The 15,029-nt window shown below is 38.2% G+C and overlaps 1 protein-coding gene across 1 annotated transcript; it reads right to left on the bottom strand.

Moving 5' to 3' along the window:
• Positions 1–5,066: 5,066 nt before the first annotated feature.
• On the bottom strand, positions 5,067–6,547 carry LOC138391360 (C-C motif chemokine 8-like). Its single transcript, XM_069481018.1, has 3 exons — positions 6,469–6,547; positions 5,591–5,708; positions 5,067–5,172 (listed from the first exon to the last, which is right to left on the bottom strand). Exons 1-3 carry the CDS (start codon positions 6,542–6,544, stop codon positions 5,067–5,069), a joined length of 300 nt encoding a protein of 99 aa, XP_069337119.1. The 5' UTR covers positions 6,545–6,547.
• Between the last annotated feature and the right edge of the window lie 8,482 nt (positions 6,548–15,029).

Here is a 15,029-nt window from a genome sequence, read left to right as displayed (position 1 = left end):
GAAATTTTTAAATTTCTTTCTTAATCTCTTCATTGACCCACAGGTCATTTGGGAGCATACTGTTTAATTTCCATGTGTTTGTGTAATACATTTTTCAATGTTCCTCTTGTTGATTTCTAGCTTTACTCCATTGTGGTCAGAGAAAATACTTGGTATGATTTCATCCAATTTCTAGCTTCTGCTGCCCTTTCGTTTTGGGGAACTTCCAGGGTGATTGCCTGGAGCTGCTCTTTCCCAGGACCAAATGGAAAATGCCGACAGGAACAGCCTTGTATTTGGCACACACTGGTACTGAGAATGAGCAAAGAAACGGAAGCTTTTCTGTTAGGGCAGCATCTTGCAGAAACATTTTCATATTTTTAAAAATAACATATGATGACTTAGAATACTTGGGAAATCTGTCTTAAAAAGCATAAAAACATTATAAAACAATTTTCACACTCAGCATCGAGACGGAACCCCAGGAAAACATTTTTTTGTTCTTTTTTTATTTTTCATGTGATAATATTAGGGGTTTTACTAGATATAGATTAGTCTCGATTTGTTAGTTGATGCTAAGCCAAAACATTGCCAAAAGTCATTTTATATCTTTCGATAACTTCATTTGTTAATGGGTAGATAGTCTTCTGGAAGCACTTATATGGAAGCATGATAACTTACTAGACCATACCGTGCTGTTGGGCATCTGATCTATCTTACTGGGATTCTAAATGAAGCCATGGCGCATGTAAGAAATCTCTATCAGCATCATTGTTTACTTCATAGACATGGAAGTGGGCTTGCGAGATCAATAGTGTGAATAGTTTCAGGCTATTAAAACATATTTTCAGATTTATTTTAATGTATTTATGTATTACACATACAATAAAATTCACAAATCTTACAGGTATAACTTGATTAATTTTTTAATCTGTGTATGGAACATGTAACCACCACTGGCATCAGAACTGACCCTGACAGTTCTCTTGTGTTCTTTCCTAACCAATGCTCTATCTTCTAGAAGTAATCACTATTTTGACTTCTGTCAACATTGATTGCCTGGTCTTGAAGTTCGTATAAGTGGAATCATATGGCATGCAATCTTTGGTGTCCAAAGTCTTGTGCTCAATGTAATATTAAACATATATATATATAAGTAGTTTGTTCTGTTTATTTCTAGGTAATATTGCATTTTATGAATATACCACAGTTTGTTTATCCATTCTTCTAGACCCTTGGGATGCTTTCAGTTTTGAGCTATTATGAATAGAGTTGGCTATGAACATTCTTGTTCAAGTGTTTTTGTGCATACATGAGCTCATTTGTCTTAAATATTTACTTAAGAGTAGAATTTCTGAGTCATTGGACAAGCATATTTCATTTTATGACAAACTGCTAAACAGTTTCCAAAACTTTCCAGCAATGTATAAGGTCTTTATTTGCTCTCCTCTACATTCCCACCAATATTTGGTATTATCAATCTTTTGTATTTTAGCCATTTTGGTGGGTTTTTAGTAGTATTTTATTTTGCATTCAATTGCATTTTCCTAATTACTTGTGATATTAAACTACTTTTTATATGTTTATTGGTTGTTTGGATATTTTCTTATGAAATGTGAAATGGCTGTTCACAGTTTTTGAGCCTATTTTTAATTGGGTTGTTTTTCTTTTTTTTATTAATTTGTAAGAATTCTTTATATAGTCTGGATTAAGGTATTTTTGTATGTAATATGATTTATTTTCTCTTAGTCTTTAGCTCGTTTTTTTAACTTTCTTAACAGTATCTTCTGATAAATAGTTATTTTCAATTTTGATAAAGTCTAATTTATACATAGTTTTTCTTTTATGACTATATGTTCTATGTTTTGTTTAAAAAAACATTTTTCAGTCCAGGTTATAAAGGTATTCTTGTATGTTTTCTCCTAGGTGTTTTCTAGATTTGGCTTCATATTTATGTCTATGATCCATCTTAGATTATTTTTTGTCTATAGTTTGAGGTAGGGAAGAGGTTATTTTTTCCATACAGATTTCTGGTTGCTTTAGCATCATTTATTTGGAAGATTTTTTTGATGCGTTACATTGGTCACTTTCTCAAAAGTCAAATAAATGTGTGTGTGTGCGCGTGTGTGTGTGTGTGTGTGTGTGCGTGTGTAGTGATTAATTTTATGTGTCAACTTGACCAGACCATGGGGTTCCCAGATATTTGGTCAACCATTATTCTGGGTGTTTCTATGAGGGTGTCTTTGGATGAGATTAACATCTAAGTCGGTAGACCGAGTAAAGCAGATGGTGATCCCTGATGTGGAGGGGCCTCATCCAGTCAGTTAAAGACTTTAATTGAACAAAAAGGCTGACCCTCCTCTGAGTAAGAGAGAATTCCTTTGCCTGCTTCCCTCGGACTGGGACATCAGTTTTTTTCCTGCCTTTGAACTGGAACTGGACACTGGCTCTTCCTAGGACTCCAGCCTGGTGTTCTTTGGACCAGAGGTGCACTGTCAGCTCTCGTGGTTCTCCGGGCTTTGGCTGTGGACTGGAGCTGTGCCATTGGTTCTCTCAGGTCTCCGGCTTGCTGAGTCACCCTGTAGCTTTTGGGACAAGTCAGCCTCTATAACTGTATGAGCCAATTCCTTAAAATAAATCTCTCTCTCTCTCTCTCTCTCTTTCTCCCCACCCCCCCACCACACACATTTGCTTCTATTTCTTGGAAGAAGTTTAACAAATACAGATCTATCTATCTATCTAGTTTATGTATAGTTAGATACACATATGTATTTCTGAACTCTCTACTTTGTTCTATTGACCTGTTTGTCTATCCTTACGCAAATATTACACTATTCTAATTATTGTTGCCTTATAGTACGTCTTAAAATGTGGTAGTGTGCGTCCTTCAACTTAGCTCTTTTTCAAGATTATTTTGGCTATTCTAGGTCCTTTATATGTTCATATAAATTTCTACGTAAAAAATGAATGTGGGGATTTAATTGGGGTTGCATTGACTCTTCATACTAAATTGACATTCTGACATTATTCAGTCCTCTACTCTGTAAATGTGGTCTATAGCACTCCATTTATTTATGTTCTCCTTTATTGTCCCTTAGGCATGTGCTGTATTTTTCAGCAGAGAGTTCTTACACATATTCCATTCATTTTATTCTTTCATATTTTACATTTTTGATGATATAATAGATGAAATTTTAAAGATTCAATTTTCCAATTTTTTGTCATTAATGTATAGGAATTCAGCTAATTTTTGTAAATTAGCTTATATTCCTGGAATCTTGAGAAATTCATTTATTCGTTCTAGTGGTTTTCGTAGACTTCCTTATGTTTTCTGTGTATATATAAAATCATGCCATCTGTGTATGACATTTTAAGCTCTTTCTTTTTAATCTTTATGTCTCTATTTCTTTTTTCTTATCTTATTGCACTGACTAGAATCTTGAGAACAACGTTGAAAAGAAATGGGGGATACTGGACATTCTTACCTTGTTCCTGAGCATTTATGATAGTCTTATTCACTTCCTGAAGATCTGTGTTCTCATTGGGGTAATTTCCTTTAAGCCTTCAGATTTTTCTCATAGTGAAATATTGTTATTCTGGTAACAAATTGAATCAGCTTTCATTTTTTCTGAAAATGTTATTAGATTAGAACAACACTATGAACAAAAGTTACCTAGTTGAAATATCTGTACCCAGTGACTTCAGAACATACATTTTTTCAAATACACATAAAACATTTATCAAATTGACTCTATGCTGGACCACAAAGCAAGTCTTAATAAACATAAAAGATTTGAAAACATATAGAATCCACCTTTTAACCACAGTGGAATTAACACCAATAACAAAATTATTATTTCTTTTAATACCTCAAAGTTTAAAAATTTAGCCATGTTCATCTGCATAACCCATAGATTAAAGAAGAATTCACAACAGAAATTAGAATATATTTTGAAACAAATTATGATAAAATGTGTCATGTTGAAATTTATGGGATACAGCAAAAGCTGTATTTAAAAGACTCATGAAATTAAATGCCTGTATTCAAAAGAAAAGCCTAAAATCAGCAATCTGAGTCTTCATCTCCTTTCCGTCCTGCGTCGGCTCTGAAGAGCCCTCTCCCTCTGCTGTCTAGCACACACCCGTCCTCCAAGACCAGTCATGTTGGACACTCACCTTCGATGAAAAGCCCCGGGTGCACCTGAACTAGTCGACACCAAGTTCCTTCTTATGTCCAGGTTCACTCCTGGGGTATTACGCTGGGTTTGAGAAGTAATGAGATGGAGAAAACCTGGGGTTATGGAGAAAAGTTTGAAGTCTGTTGCGAGAAATCAGGAGGGAGGCTTTGGGCAAAGCTAGGTATGTGAGAAAGGGGAAGAGAGGTCCCAGTGGATACGGGCTGGTGATGTTAGGGACTAGAGCCCAAGGGGTGGAACATCCTGTTTGGGTCCTGCCAAGTTCTCCCCAAACCTTGGATGGAGGCTAGCGCTGCCAAAAGGCATTCCTGGAGGGTGGCTCTGTATGCCCCAAACTGCCACCCACTGCTGCCATTTTCTCCCTCCCGGCTAAATGTTATCCCATGAAAAATAAGACTATGTGGTTTAAAATTATGTGTATTTTTTTCCTTTGAAAATTACATAGTCATATACTATAACATTAAGTTCAACCACAGCAGTACAGAGCACACATTTGACTTGACGGAGCACTGATTCCCTGAGAATACAGAGGTGTTTCACCGAGACGATCCGTGCAAGGACCTTACAATACTACAGGCAGGTAGGAAGGAGAACAATGACATTTTGCCATGAACTTCATTGAGCTCACAGAAAAAAAAAAATACACACATACACATCACCAGGATTTTGTATTTTATATTCATTAGAATTTATGGCAGATAAAGTCAAAATATCACTATCTTAAATATTATTAAATATTACTTAAGAAATACTGTGCATTAAATTATTGAACAAAGTGTCTCTGTTTGGAAATTAAAACAAAGTAATGTCACACTGCATCTGCAGAAGGTTGGGGGAAAATAAATAAGGTTTTTTTCAGGCTCGATCTCTCAGTTCAGGTGTGAAGAAGGTTCAAGGCTTCGGGGTTTGGGACTTTCGGTCCAGACGCTTCATGGAATCCTGGACCCACTTCTCCTTGGGGTCGGCACAGAACTCCTTGCCCAGTTTGGTCTTGAAGCTGTGGGGAGAGGGGCACAGTGAGATGAACCTCCTCGAGGACCCTACCCAGGGGGTAGCCGGTTAGCCCCTAGACTGGATCAGCTCTTGCTCTCTGGGTGCAGGGCCTGGGGCCAGGAGAGGAGGGAGGTCAAGGCTGGCAGGAAGAGGCCTCGGGAGGAAGCTCTGCTCCTGCTGTCTAGATGAAGCCCTCCAGGCTCTGGCTGAAGGTATGGGGACAATCTCATTAAGCATCTGGAAGGGGAGCCTGGAGTGATTATGGACTCCTTCTCGTGGGTTCAGTTTCTCTTGGAGGAAAAGGGGCCCTTTGGGTCAAAGGTACATCCTCATCTGACTCATTTGGATATGAGTCCTCTCTCCCTCGTCCCTCAGAACTTTTGACTGGGGGGGGGGGGGTGATGCCAGGATCATCCACTCACATCACAGCTTCCCGGGGACACTTGATGTTGGTGACTGTGGTGTAGCTCTCCAGCCTCTGGATGGAGATTTTCCTACTGACCATATTAAAGCAGCAGGTGATGGGAATGGAAACGGAATCTGAAAGAAATTTTGCAAAGAACGCGACAGTTACTGTGCACTGTAAATATGCATTTGCAAGAGGAGGAGGAGAAGGTAGGAGAAGACCTAGGTATCACCATCCCGAGTTCACTGCCTTAGTCCGTATCCCAGAGATTAAACATTACCTGTGCATCAGTTCCCTCTGTTGAAGTATGGGGGCCCCTCACTGTTGACTGGGTATGGAAAAATCCCGAGTGACGAGGCTAATACTTGTCTACTAACACCAAACTTCAGACACTGGGAAAATAAGTTCTAAGACCTTGCTTCCCAGCTGTTTTTCCCCATGAGATTCAGAGCCAACCTATGTCATGTGTTGAGATTCCTCTGGGGCCTTATCCTCCTGACACTGCCACTATTCTGGAAGCTACACTGGGCCCTAACCAAAACTTAAAACTTCAAGCGGTAGTTCCTTCCTCTCCACTACTGCCTGCAATGGCCTTCACATGCACGACGAGGTGTCCTCCACTTCCCAGGACGGTGGCTGCAGCGGTTGTCCTGTGTCTCTGCCCAAAGCTGGGGTCAGGAAGGTTTGTGGGGCCTGGCCTCAGTGGCCTGGGCCCTTGGTTCTGGCTCTGGCCCTGACTAGCTGTGACATAATGGCTCTTCCTAACCCCTCTCTGGGTTTCCCTTTCTCCACCTGTAAAATGCAGACTACGCAGCAAGTCTGGGATGGCTTGCGCTGGGATGCGAGTACCTGTGGTAGGTACAGTGTTAACCCTTAGGGAGGGAGGGCCCTTACCTGGCTGAGCAAGGCCCTGGGGGCTGAAGGTGGCTGCTGCCAGCAGCAGGCACAGGAGGGCAGCAGAGACCTTCATGCTGGAGGGCGAGAGGCGAGCTTCAGCCTGAGAGTGGGAGATTTCTGAGTCTGGGTGGGTCTCAGTCCCTCTGCTCCTCTGGTGGCTCTGCCTGCCTTTTATAGAGAGCAGAGAGGCTGGGGGGGTGGGGCGGGTCACAGTGGAGAAAGGATGAAGTAAGACCCTGAATGTGCTGAGTAAGCACCAGGTCCTGGGGTGATTTCCAGATAACGAGAGAAGGAAGCAGTGCAATCTCTATCTTTTGCTCAGACTTCTTGGAGTAAAAGCAGAAGGAAATGTGGTTATATTCAACAAAGTGTAGGAAGTGACCTCACTGGGCTATTAAGAGCTTTGATTTCTTTGAAACGGAAAATGGAAAATGGAAAAGTGATTTGTAGGAAAGGAAAAAAGGAAGCTGAGGTCATGGTGGGGTGAAGAGATCCTAGGGCCTGCCCCTCTGCGGGGGCCAGGAGGCCGGGATGGCTGAGTTAGTTACTAAGGCTTTGCCTGTGTTCGTTTCATGACGCTCAGGCCGCTGTGGTTCTCAGCTAGACGGGCTCCTTTATAACACCAGACAGGCAGCTCCACGGGAACCTCGAAAGAGTGATGGAATCCAGGCATCCTCGAGCCTTGATGCCCTGGAATCTTAGCGTCGTGGACCATGAACCAGACAGCATGTGTCTTGTAGTGCAGTGGTTCCCAAACATTTTGTGTACACACCAAAGTTTCTTTCCAAGTGCAATCATAGGGAGAGAAGCCCAATATTTCATGCAGATTGAGGCGGACCAGGTCTGTTTGCCAAAGGCCTCCCAGCTCCCTTTGTTCACACGCAGCGGCAGGTGGGGCAGGAAGAGAAGGAGCCAGCTCGGCAGACCACCAGTCACGTCTACTCCCCTCCCCTCACGCAGCCATCACTGCAGGATCACATGGAAGTTCTCCTGCTCCGAGAATCCCCTGCATTCTTCTTGTCATCCTTTGTCCTCCCCCCAGATCTCTGGCTACCACTGATTTCTTTACTGTCTCTCTATTTTGTCTTTTCCCGAATGTTGTATATGTAGTTGGAATCATATAATATTGTAGCTTTTTCAGACTGGCTTCTCTCACCAAGCAATATGCGTTTAAGGTTCTTCCATGTCTTTTGGTGATTTGATAGCTCATTTCTTTCTTTCTTTCTTTTTTTTATTAATTTATTATTTTTTGTTATTGTGAAATACACATAATATGAAGTTTACCATCGTAATCATTTTTAAGTGTACAGTTCAGTGGCATTAAGTACATCCACATTGTTGTGCAACCAACCTCCATAACCCTTTTCATCTTGTAAACTGAAACTTTATGCAAATTAAACTCCATTTCTCCTTTTCCCCAGCCCCCAGCAACCACCTACTACTGTCTGTCTCTATGATTTTGACTACTCTAACTACCTTGTGTAAGTCATCACACAGTGTTCGTCTTTTGTGACTGGCTTATTGCACTTAGCATACTATCCTCCTCATGGTTCAACCATGTTGCAGCATAGGTCAGCATTTCCTTTTTTTTAAAGGCTGAATAATATTTCATTGTATGTATATATCACATTTTGCTTATCTATTCATTTGTTGATGGACCCTTGGGTAGCTTTCATGGTTTAGCCGTTGTAAACAATGCTGCTATGAGCATGAGTGTACACATACCTCTTCAAGACTTGCTTTCCATCTTTTGGGTGTATATCCAGAAGTGGAATTGCTGTATGATATGGTAATTCTATTTTTTATTTTTTGAGGAACTGCCATAATGTTTTCTACAGTGGCTCTACCATTTTACATTCCTGCCAACAGTTCATAAGAGTTCCAATCTCTCCACATTCTCAACAACACTTGTTATTTTTTGTCTTTTTGGCAGTTGCCATTCTGATGGATATGAAATGGTATTTCACTGTAGTTTTGGTTTTCATTTCTCTAATGATTAGTGATATTGAACTCATCAATATGTTAGTTATTTGTACATCATCTTTGGAGAAATGTCTATTCAACTCCTTTGCCCATTTTTGAATTGAGTTAGTTTTTATTGTTGTTGTTGTTGAGTTTTAGTTCTCTATATATCCTGGATATCAATCACTTATCAGATATAACATTTGCAAATGTTTCCTGCCATTCTCTGGGTTGCCTTTTTATTCTGTTGATATTGTCTTTTGATGCACAAATTTTTAACATTTTCATGAAGTCCAATTTGTCTATTTTTCCTTTTGTCGTCTGTGCCTTTTGTGTCATATCCAAGAATCACTGCCAAATCCAAAGTTATGAAGCTTTTGCCCTGTGTTTTCTCTTAACAGCTTTATAGTTTTAGATCTTACATTTAGGTTTTTGATCCACTTGGAATAAATTTTTGTATACGGTGTTAGGTCACAGTCCAATTTCATTCTTCCGTATGTAGCTGTCCAGTTTTCCCTGCACCATTTGATGAAAAGACAATCGAGGCCGGGCGCGGTGGCTCACGCCTGTAATCCTAGCTCTCTGGGAGGCCGAGGTGGGCGAATCGTTTGAGCTCAGGAGTTCGAGACCAGCCTGAGCAAGAGCGAGACCCCATCTCTACTAAAAATAGAAAGAATTACATGGACAGCTAAAAATATATATAGAAAAACTTAGCCGGGCATGGTGGCGCATGCCTGTAGTCCCAGCTACTCGGGACGCTGAGACAGGAGGATCCCTTGAGCCCAGGAGTTTGAGGTTGCTGTGAGCTAGGCTGACGCCACGGCACTCACTCTAGCCCGGGCAACAGAGTGAGACTCTGTCTCAAAAAAAAAAAAAAAAAAAAAAAAAAAGACAATCGAACAGTCTGAGCACCCTTGTCAAAATTTTTTTGGCCATATATGTGAGAGTTTATTTCTGGGCTCTTTATTCTATCCCATTGGTCTGCATATCTGTTTTTATGCCAGTAACACACTGTTTTGATTATTGTACCTTTGTAGTAAGTTTTCAAATCAGAAAGAGAACAGCTTTGTTCTTTTTCAAGATTGTTTGGGTTATTGGGATTCTCTGATATTCTATATGAATTTTAGGATGGGCTTTTCTATTTCTGCAAAAAATATCATTGGGATTTTGTTAGATATTTGAATCTGTAGATTATTTTGGGTGGTATTGACATCTTAACAATATTAAGTCTCTCAATGCATGAACATGGAATGTGTTTCCATTTAGTGATGTCTTTAATTCCTTTCAGCAATGTTTTATAGTTTTCCTTATATAATTCTTTCACCTCCTTGGTTCATGCTGAAAATGTTGACTCTTCCTACCCATAAACATGGAATATCTCTTCATTTATTTAGATCTTGTTTAATCTATCATCAAAGTTTTGTAGTGTGCCTCATATATGTTATACATGTTTTCTTAGATTAATTCCCAAGTACTTCATTTTTTGGTATTCATGTAAGTAGTATTATGTTAGTAATATCAAATTCCAATTGTTTATTGTTAGTATATAGGAATGTTATTGAATTTTACATATTATATTAACCTTGTATCCTGCAACTTTGCTATAATTTCCTATTAGCTTCAGGATTTTTTGTTGTTGATGTTTTGTGTCTTTCTACATAGACAATCATGTCTTCTGAAAACAAAGATAGTCTTACTTCTTTCTTTCCAATCTGTACACCTTTTATTATCTTATCTCATTGCATTAGGTAGGACTTCCAGTATTATGTTGAATCTAAATGCTGAGAAGAAACATCCTTGCCTTGTTCTCAATCTTAAGAGAAAAACATCTAGTTTCTCATCATTAAGTATGATGTTAGCTGCTGATTTTTTGTAGATATTCTCTATTAAGTTAAGAAAGTATTCCTCTATTCCTAGTTTCCTGAAAGTAAATCATGAATGAGTGCTGAATTTTGTCAAATGCTTTTTTTGCATCCATTGATATAATCATAAGATTTTTTTCTTCTTTAGCTTGTTCATGTGATGGATCACATCAATCAGTTTTTGAATGCTGAACCAGCCTTGCAGACCTGGAATAAATCCCACTTGGCTGTGGTGTGTACTTCTTTTTATACATTGTTAGATTCTATTTGCTAATATTTTGTTGAGAATTTTTGCATCTATGTTCATGAGTTTGGTCTGTAGTTTTCTGTTGGTCTGTAGTTTTCTTTTGCTGTAATGTCTTTATCTGGCTTTGGTGTTAGGATTATGCTGGGCTCATGGAATGAATTAGGAAAGGGTCTCTCTGCTTCCATCTTCTGGAACAAATTGTAGAGAATGGATGTCATTTGTTGCTTAAATGTGTGGCAGAATTCACAAGTGAAACCATCTGAGCAGGCCTGGTGCTCTCTGTTTTGAAGTTTATTAATTATTTATACAATTGTAAAAATAGATTTAGTCAGACTATTTCTCCTTGTGTGAGCTTTAGTAGAGTGTGTCTTTCAAGAAATTGGTTTATTTTTTCCAAGTTATCAAAAAGGTGGGCGTGGAGTTCTTCATAATATTGCTTTATTTTCCCTTTAATGTCCATGGAATCAGTAGTGATGGCCCCTCTTTCATTTCTTATAATAGTAATTTGTGTCTTATATCTTTATCTTTTTTCTTGGTTATCTTAGCTAGAAATTTGTCAACTTTACTGCTCTTTTCTTATTGCTCAAAGAAGTAGCATTGGTTTCATTGATTTTTTCTCTACTGTTTTCCTATTTTCAATTTCATTGATTTCTGCCCTAATTTTTTATTTCTTTTCTTCTGCCTGCTTTAGGTTTATATTGCTCTTTTTTTTCTAGTTTTCTAGGGTGGAAGTTTAGATTATTAATTTTAGATCTTTCTTCTTTTTCAATATTTGCATTCAATGTTGTAAATTTCCTCCTAAGTGCTGCTTTTACTGTATCCACCAAATTTGGAAGTTGTATTTTTATTTTTATTTAGTTCACAATATTTTAAAATTTCTCTTGAGGATTCTCCTTTGACTCATGTGTTATTTAGAAATATGTCATTTAATTTCCAAGTATGTTGGGATCTCCCAGTTATCTTTTTGTCATTGATTTGTAGTTTAATTCCATTGTGGCCTGAGAGCATACTTTGTATGATTTCTGTTCTTTGAAACTTGTTTATGTCCAAGAATGTGGTATATCTTGGTGAATGTTCCATGTGAGCTTGGGAAAATGCATATTTTGTTTTTGTTGGATAAAATATTTTATAAATGTCAAATAGATCTAGATGACTGATGGTGCTGTTCAGTTCATCTATATCCTTACAGATTTTCCTACTGGGTATGTCAATTATGAACAGAAATATGTTGAAATCTTCAACTATTATAGTAGATTTGGTATCTGTCATTAATTTTGGAACATTTTCAGCCATTAGTGCCTCAAGTATTTCTTCTATTCCTTTCTCCTTTCTTCTCCTCTGACACTCCCATTATGCACACGTTATACCTTTGTAATTATCCCATAGTTCTTGAATATTCTACTCCTTTTTTTTTTCATTTTATTTTCCCTCTGCATTTCAACTTGTTAAGTTTCTATTGACATATCTTTAGGCTCACTGATTCTTTCCTTGGTTGTGTCCATTCTGCTGGTGAACCCACAAAAGGCATTGTTTATTTCATTTCTGTGACAGTGTTTTTGAGTTCTGGCATTTCCTTTTGGTTCTCTATGAGAATTTCCATCTGGCTGCTTACATTACACATCTGTTTTTACATGTTTACTTTTTCTATTAGAGTCCTTGTGTTGTTAATCAAATTACTTTAAATTCTCAGTCTCATGATTCCAAAATCTTCGCCATATCTTAATCTAGTTCTGTTGCCTGCTTTTGCCTTCAGAATGTGGATTCTTTTCTTGCTTTTTAGCATGTCTTGTAATTTTCTGTTGAAAGACATTTGGGTAATAGGAACTGAGGTAAATAGGTCTTTAGTGTCAGAGTTTATGTTTATCTGGCTAAGAGTCAGGCTATGTTTACTGTTTGCTATAGCTATAGGTATCTGAGGCATCAGTTTCCTCTAGTGTCCTTGTTTTTGTCTCCCCACTGTCTTTGAGTTTCTCTAGAAACTCCTTGCTAAATAGAATCTGAGCCTTACAGTTCTTTCAGTGGTAATCTTATTAGGATATACCTGTTATACCTGTTAATATGATGGCATGGCTTGGGGGGAGGAGAAGCATTCTGTAATCCTGGGATTAGGTCTCAGTCTTTTACTGTGTCTGTGCCCCTGGGCTGTGACTTGTACACGTGCATTTCAAACCCCTTTTCAAGAAGGCTAGAGGGGCTGGAGTTGGGTATTTCCTTCCCCATATAGGTTATGTTGACCTGAAAAAAAAATAGCTGAGGCAAAATTAATAGACAGAGTTTATCTGGGCCAAGGTTGGGGACTGCAGTGTGGGACACACTTCCAAGTCGCCTTGGGGAGTGCTCCAGAGAACGAAAGAAAGGCTCAAGTTTTCAAAGGAAAAAGAATGAAACAATAGAGTGGGGGGTGATGCCAGGAATTCTCAGTGGTTTACAGAAATAACATTAATTAGTGGTTGGCTATACATTGTTGAACTATAGGGTGTGTAGCATTTTATGGCTACTTGCCACCAGTTAGTCTCGTTCCTGCATAGCAAGCAGTTTCAAGAGGTAATCATTTAGCTCAAAGGGAAATGACTCAACTGCTGTTCTGTGGTTTCATTCCAATGAGTTCCAGGTCTTCTTTGTACCTGATAATTTAAAGGGGCTCACATTCCTCAGATAAAAAAGCTTTTCCTCTTCTCCTCCTCCTCTTCCTTTTCTTTCTTCTATTCCTCCTCCTCTTCCTCCTCCTTCTTCTCCTCCTTTCTTTTCCTTTCCCACAGTTAGGCTCTGGTAAAATAGTTTCCCTTATAGACAGTGGGGTGCACAATGCTCTGAGCATTTTTCAAAATGTCTACATCTCCTCTGAGTGCATTTTTAAGTTGTTACTTCCCTCTCTGCTCCTGCTGGAAGCATGAGAGACTATTTCTCTGATCTTTATTGTAAGAACCTGGTGTAGCTCCTGGAAGTAAAACTCATGAAGATGCAGAGGCCTCCTAAAACTGGGTCCCCAGAAATTTTTAGCTCTCAAACAAGTCCACGTTCAGTCTCCAGCACTTTGTTGATAACGGTTTAAGTTTTCTCAGCAGTTCCTGGGTCCATTGTCTTCTCCTGGTAAACTGTGGCTCTCAGTAACTCCAGTTTGGGGGCGGCAGTTTGCCCTGTGACCTCAACTCTATGATTCAACTAAGGAGAGTTGTTGATTCTCAGTTTGTTCAGCATTTTCCTTTTTCTGAAGGCAGGAGTGCTTGCTGACTTCCAAGCTCTTTCCATGTCAAAGAGGAAACTCGTAGTCACTGAGCATCTTTTCACATGTTTATTTGCCATTTGTATGTCTTCTTTGGTGAGGTGTCTGTTCAGATTTTTTACCGATTTTTAAACTTCTGTAGTGGTTTTTTGTTTCTTGCTTTTTTACTGCTGACTTTAAGAATTCTTTGTATATTTTGGCTGCAAGTTCTTTATCAGATACATCCATTGCAAATATTTTTTCCCTATCTATGGCTTGTTCTTTTACCAGTGTCTTTCACAGAGTAGAAGTTTTCAACTTTAATAAAGTTCAATTTATCGATTTTTTCTTTCCTAGCTATTGCTTTTTGCATTATATCTTAAATCTCATCACCAAACCCAAGGCTAAATACTGCCTTTTCAATTAACGTGTCTAGACTTCTCATAAGGCATTAAATATTCTCCAATTACCTTGAACTTTAAAGGCTCCAAAGCAGTTCATGTATAACAGTGCAGTATAACTAATTTAAGCATTTCTCTATAGTTGGGAATTATACAGTTTTCATTTGTTTGCAGTTATAAACAATACTTAATAAAAGCTGATATAACATTATTATTAACATCTCCATGTAATTCCATAGCAAAGAAATTAATAAATCAAAATATGTGGATATTACTAAGGCTCTAATCAAATTATCACATTGCTCAAAAATTTGCACCTTCACTGAAATATTAGTCTATTATTGTTAAAATAATTTGAAAACTGTGGAGAAGAAGACATACATCTTGTTAAAAAGCAAAAGTAACTTACGGTGATAGAGGTTAGAATAGTGGTTTCTTTGCAGGTATTGACATTGTGAGGGAGCCAGGAATGTTTTACATTTTGATCAGAGTGGTGGTTAAAAGGTTGTCTATATATGCAAAATTCATGAAACTGTATGCTTAAAATGTCTGCACTTTACTATATATAAGTTATACTTCAATATAAAGAAAAAATTATTTACATTTTAATTTATTTGCTTTTTAAAAGTACACGTTAATTGCTTTTTTCCCCCTGTGATTAGTATGTTCTTGTTCTTAAATCAGGGAGATTTTAATTTTTTTTTATTCAGAATAGATTTTTAAATATTTACCTCATGCAGTTTTCATTTATTACAAATACTGGGTGAACTTTTAATAGCAAGGAATCTATAGAATGTGGAACACATGAGTGTCCTTATTGTTTCCTCTGGCCAGAAAGGAATTTTGGCTGCTCCAGGCTGGCAGCTTTGTCCTCATTCTGGGGA

This window comes from Eulemur rufifrons, chromosome 9, assembly GCF_041146395.1.
Source record: "Eulemur rufifrons isolate Redbay chromosome 9, OSU_ERuf_1, whole genome shotgun sequence".
NCBI classification, from domain to species: Eukaryota; Metazoa; Chordata; class Mammalia; order Primates; family Lemuridae; genus Eulemur; species Eulemur rufifrons.
This window is presented reverse-complemented; position numbering and strand designations above follow the sequence as displayed.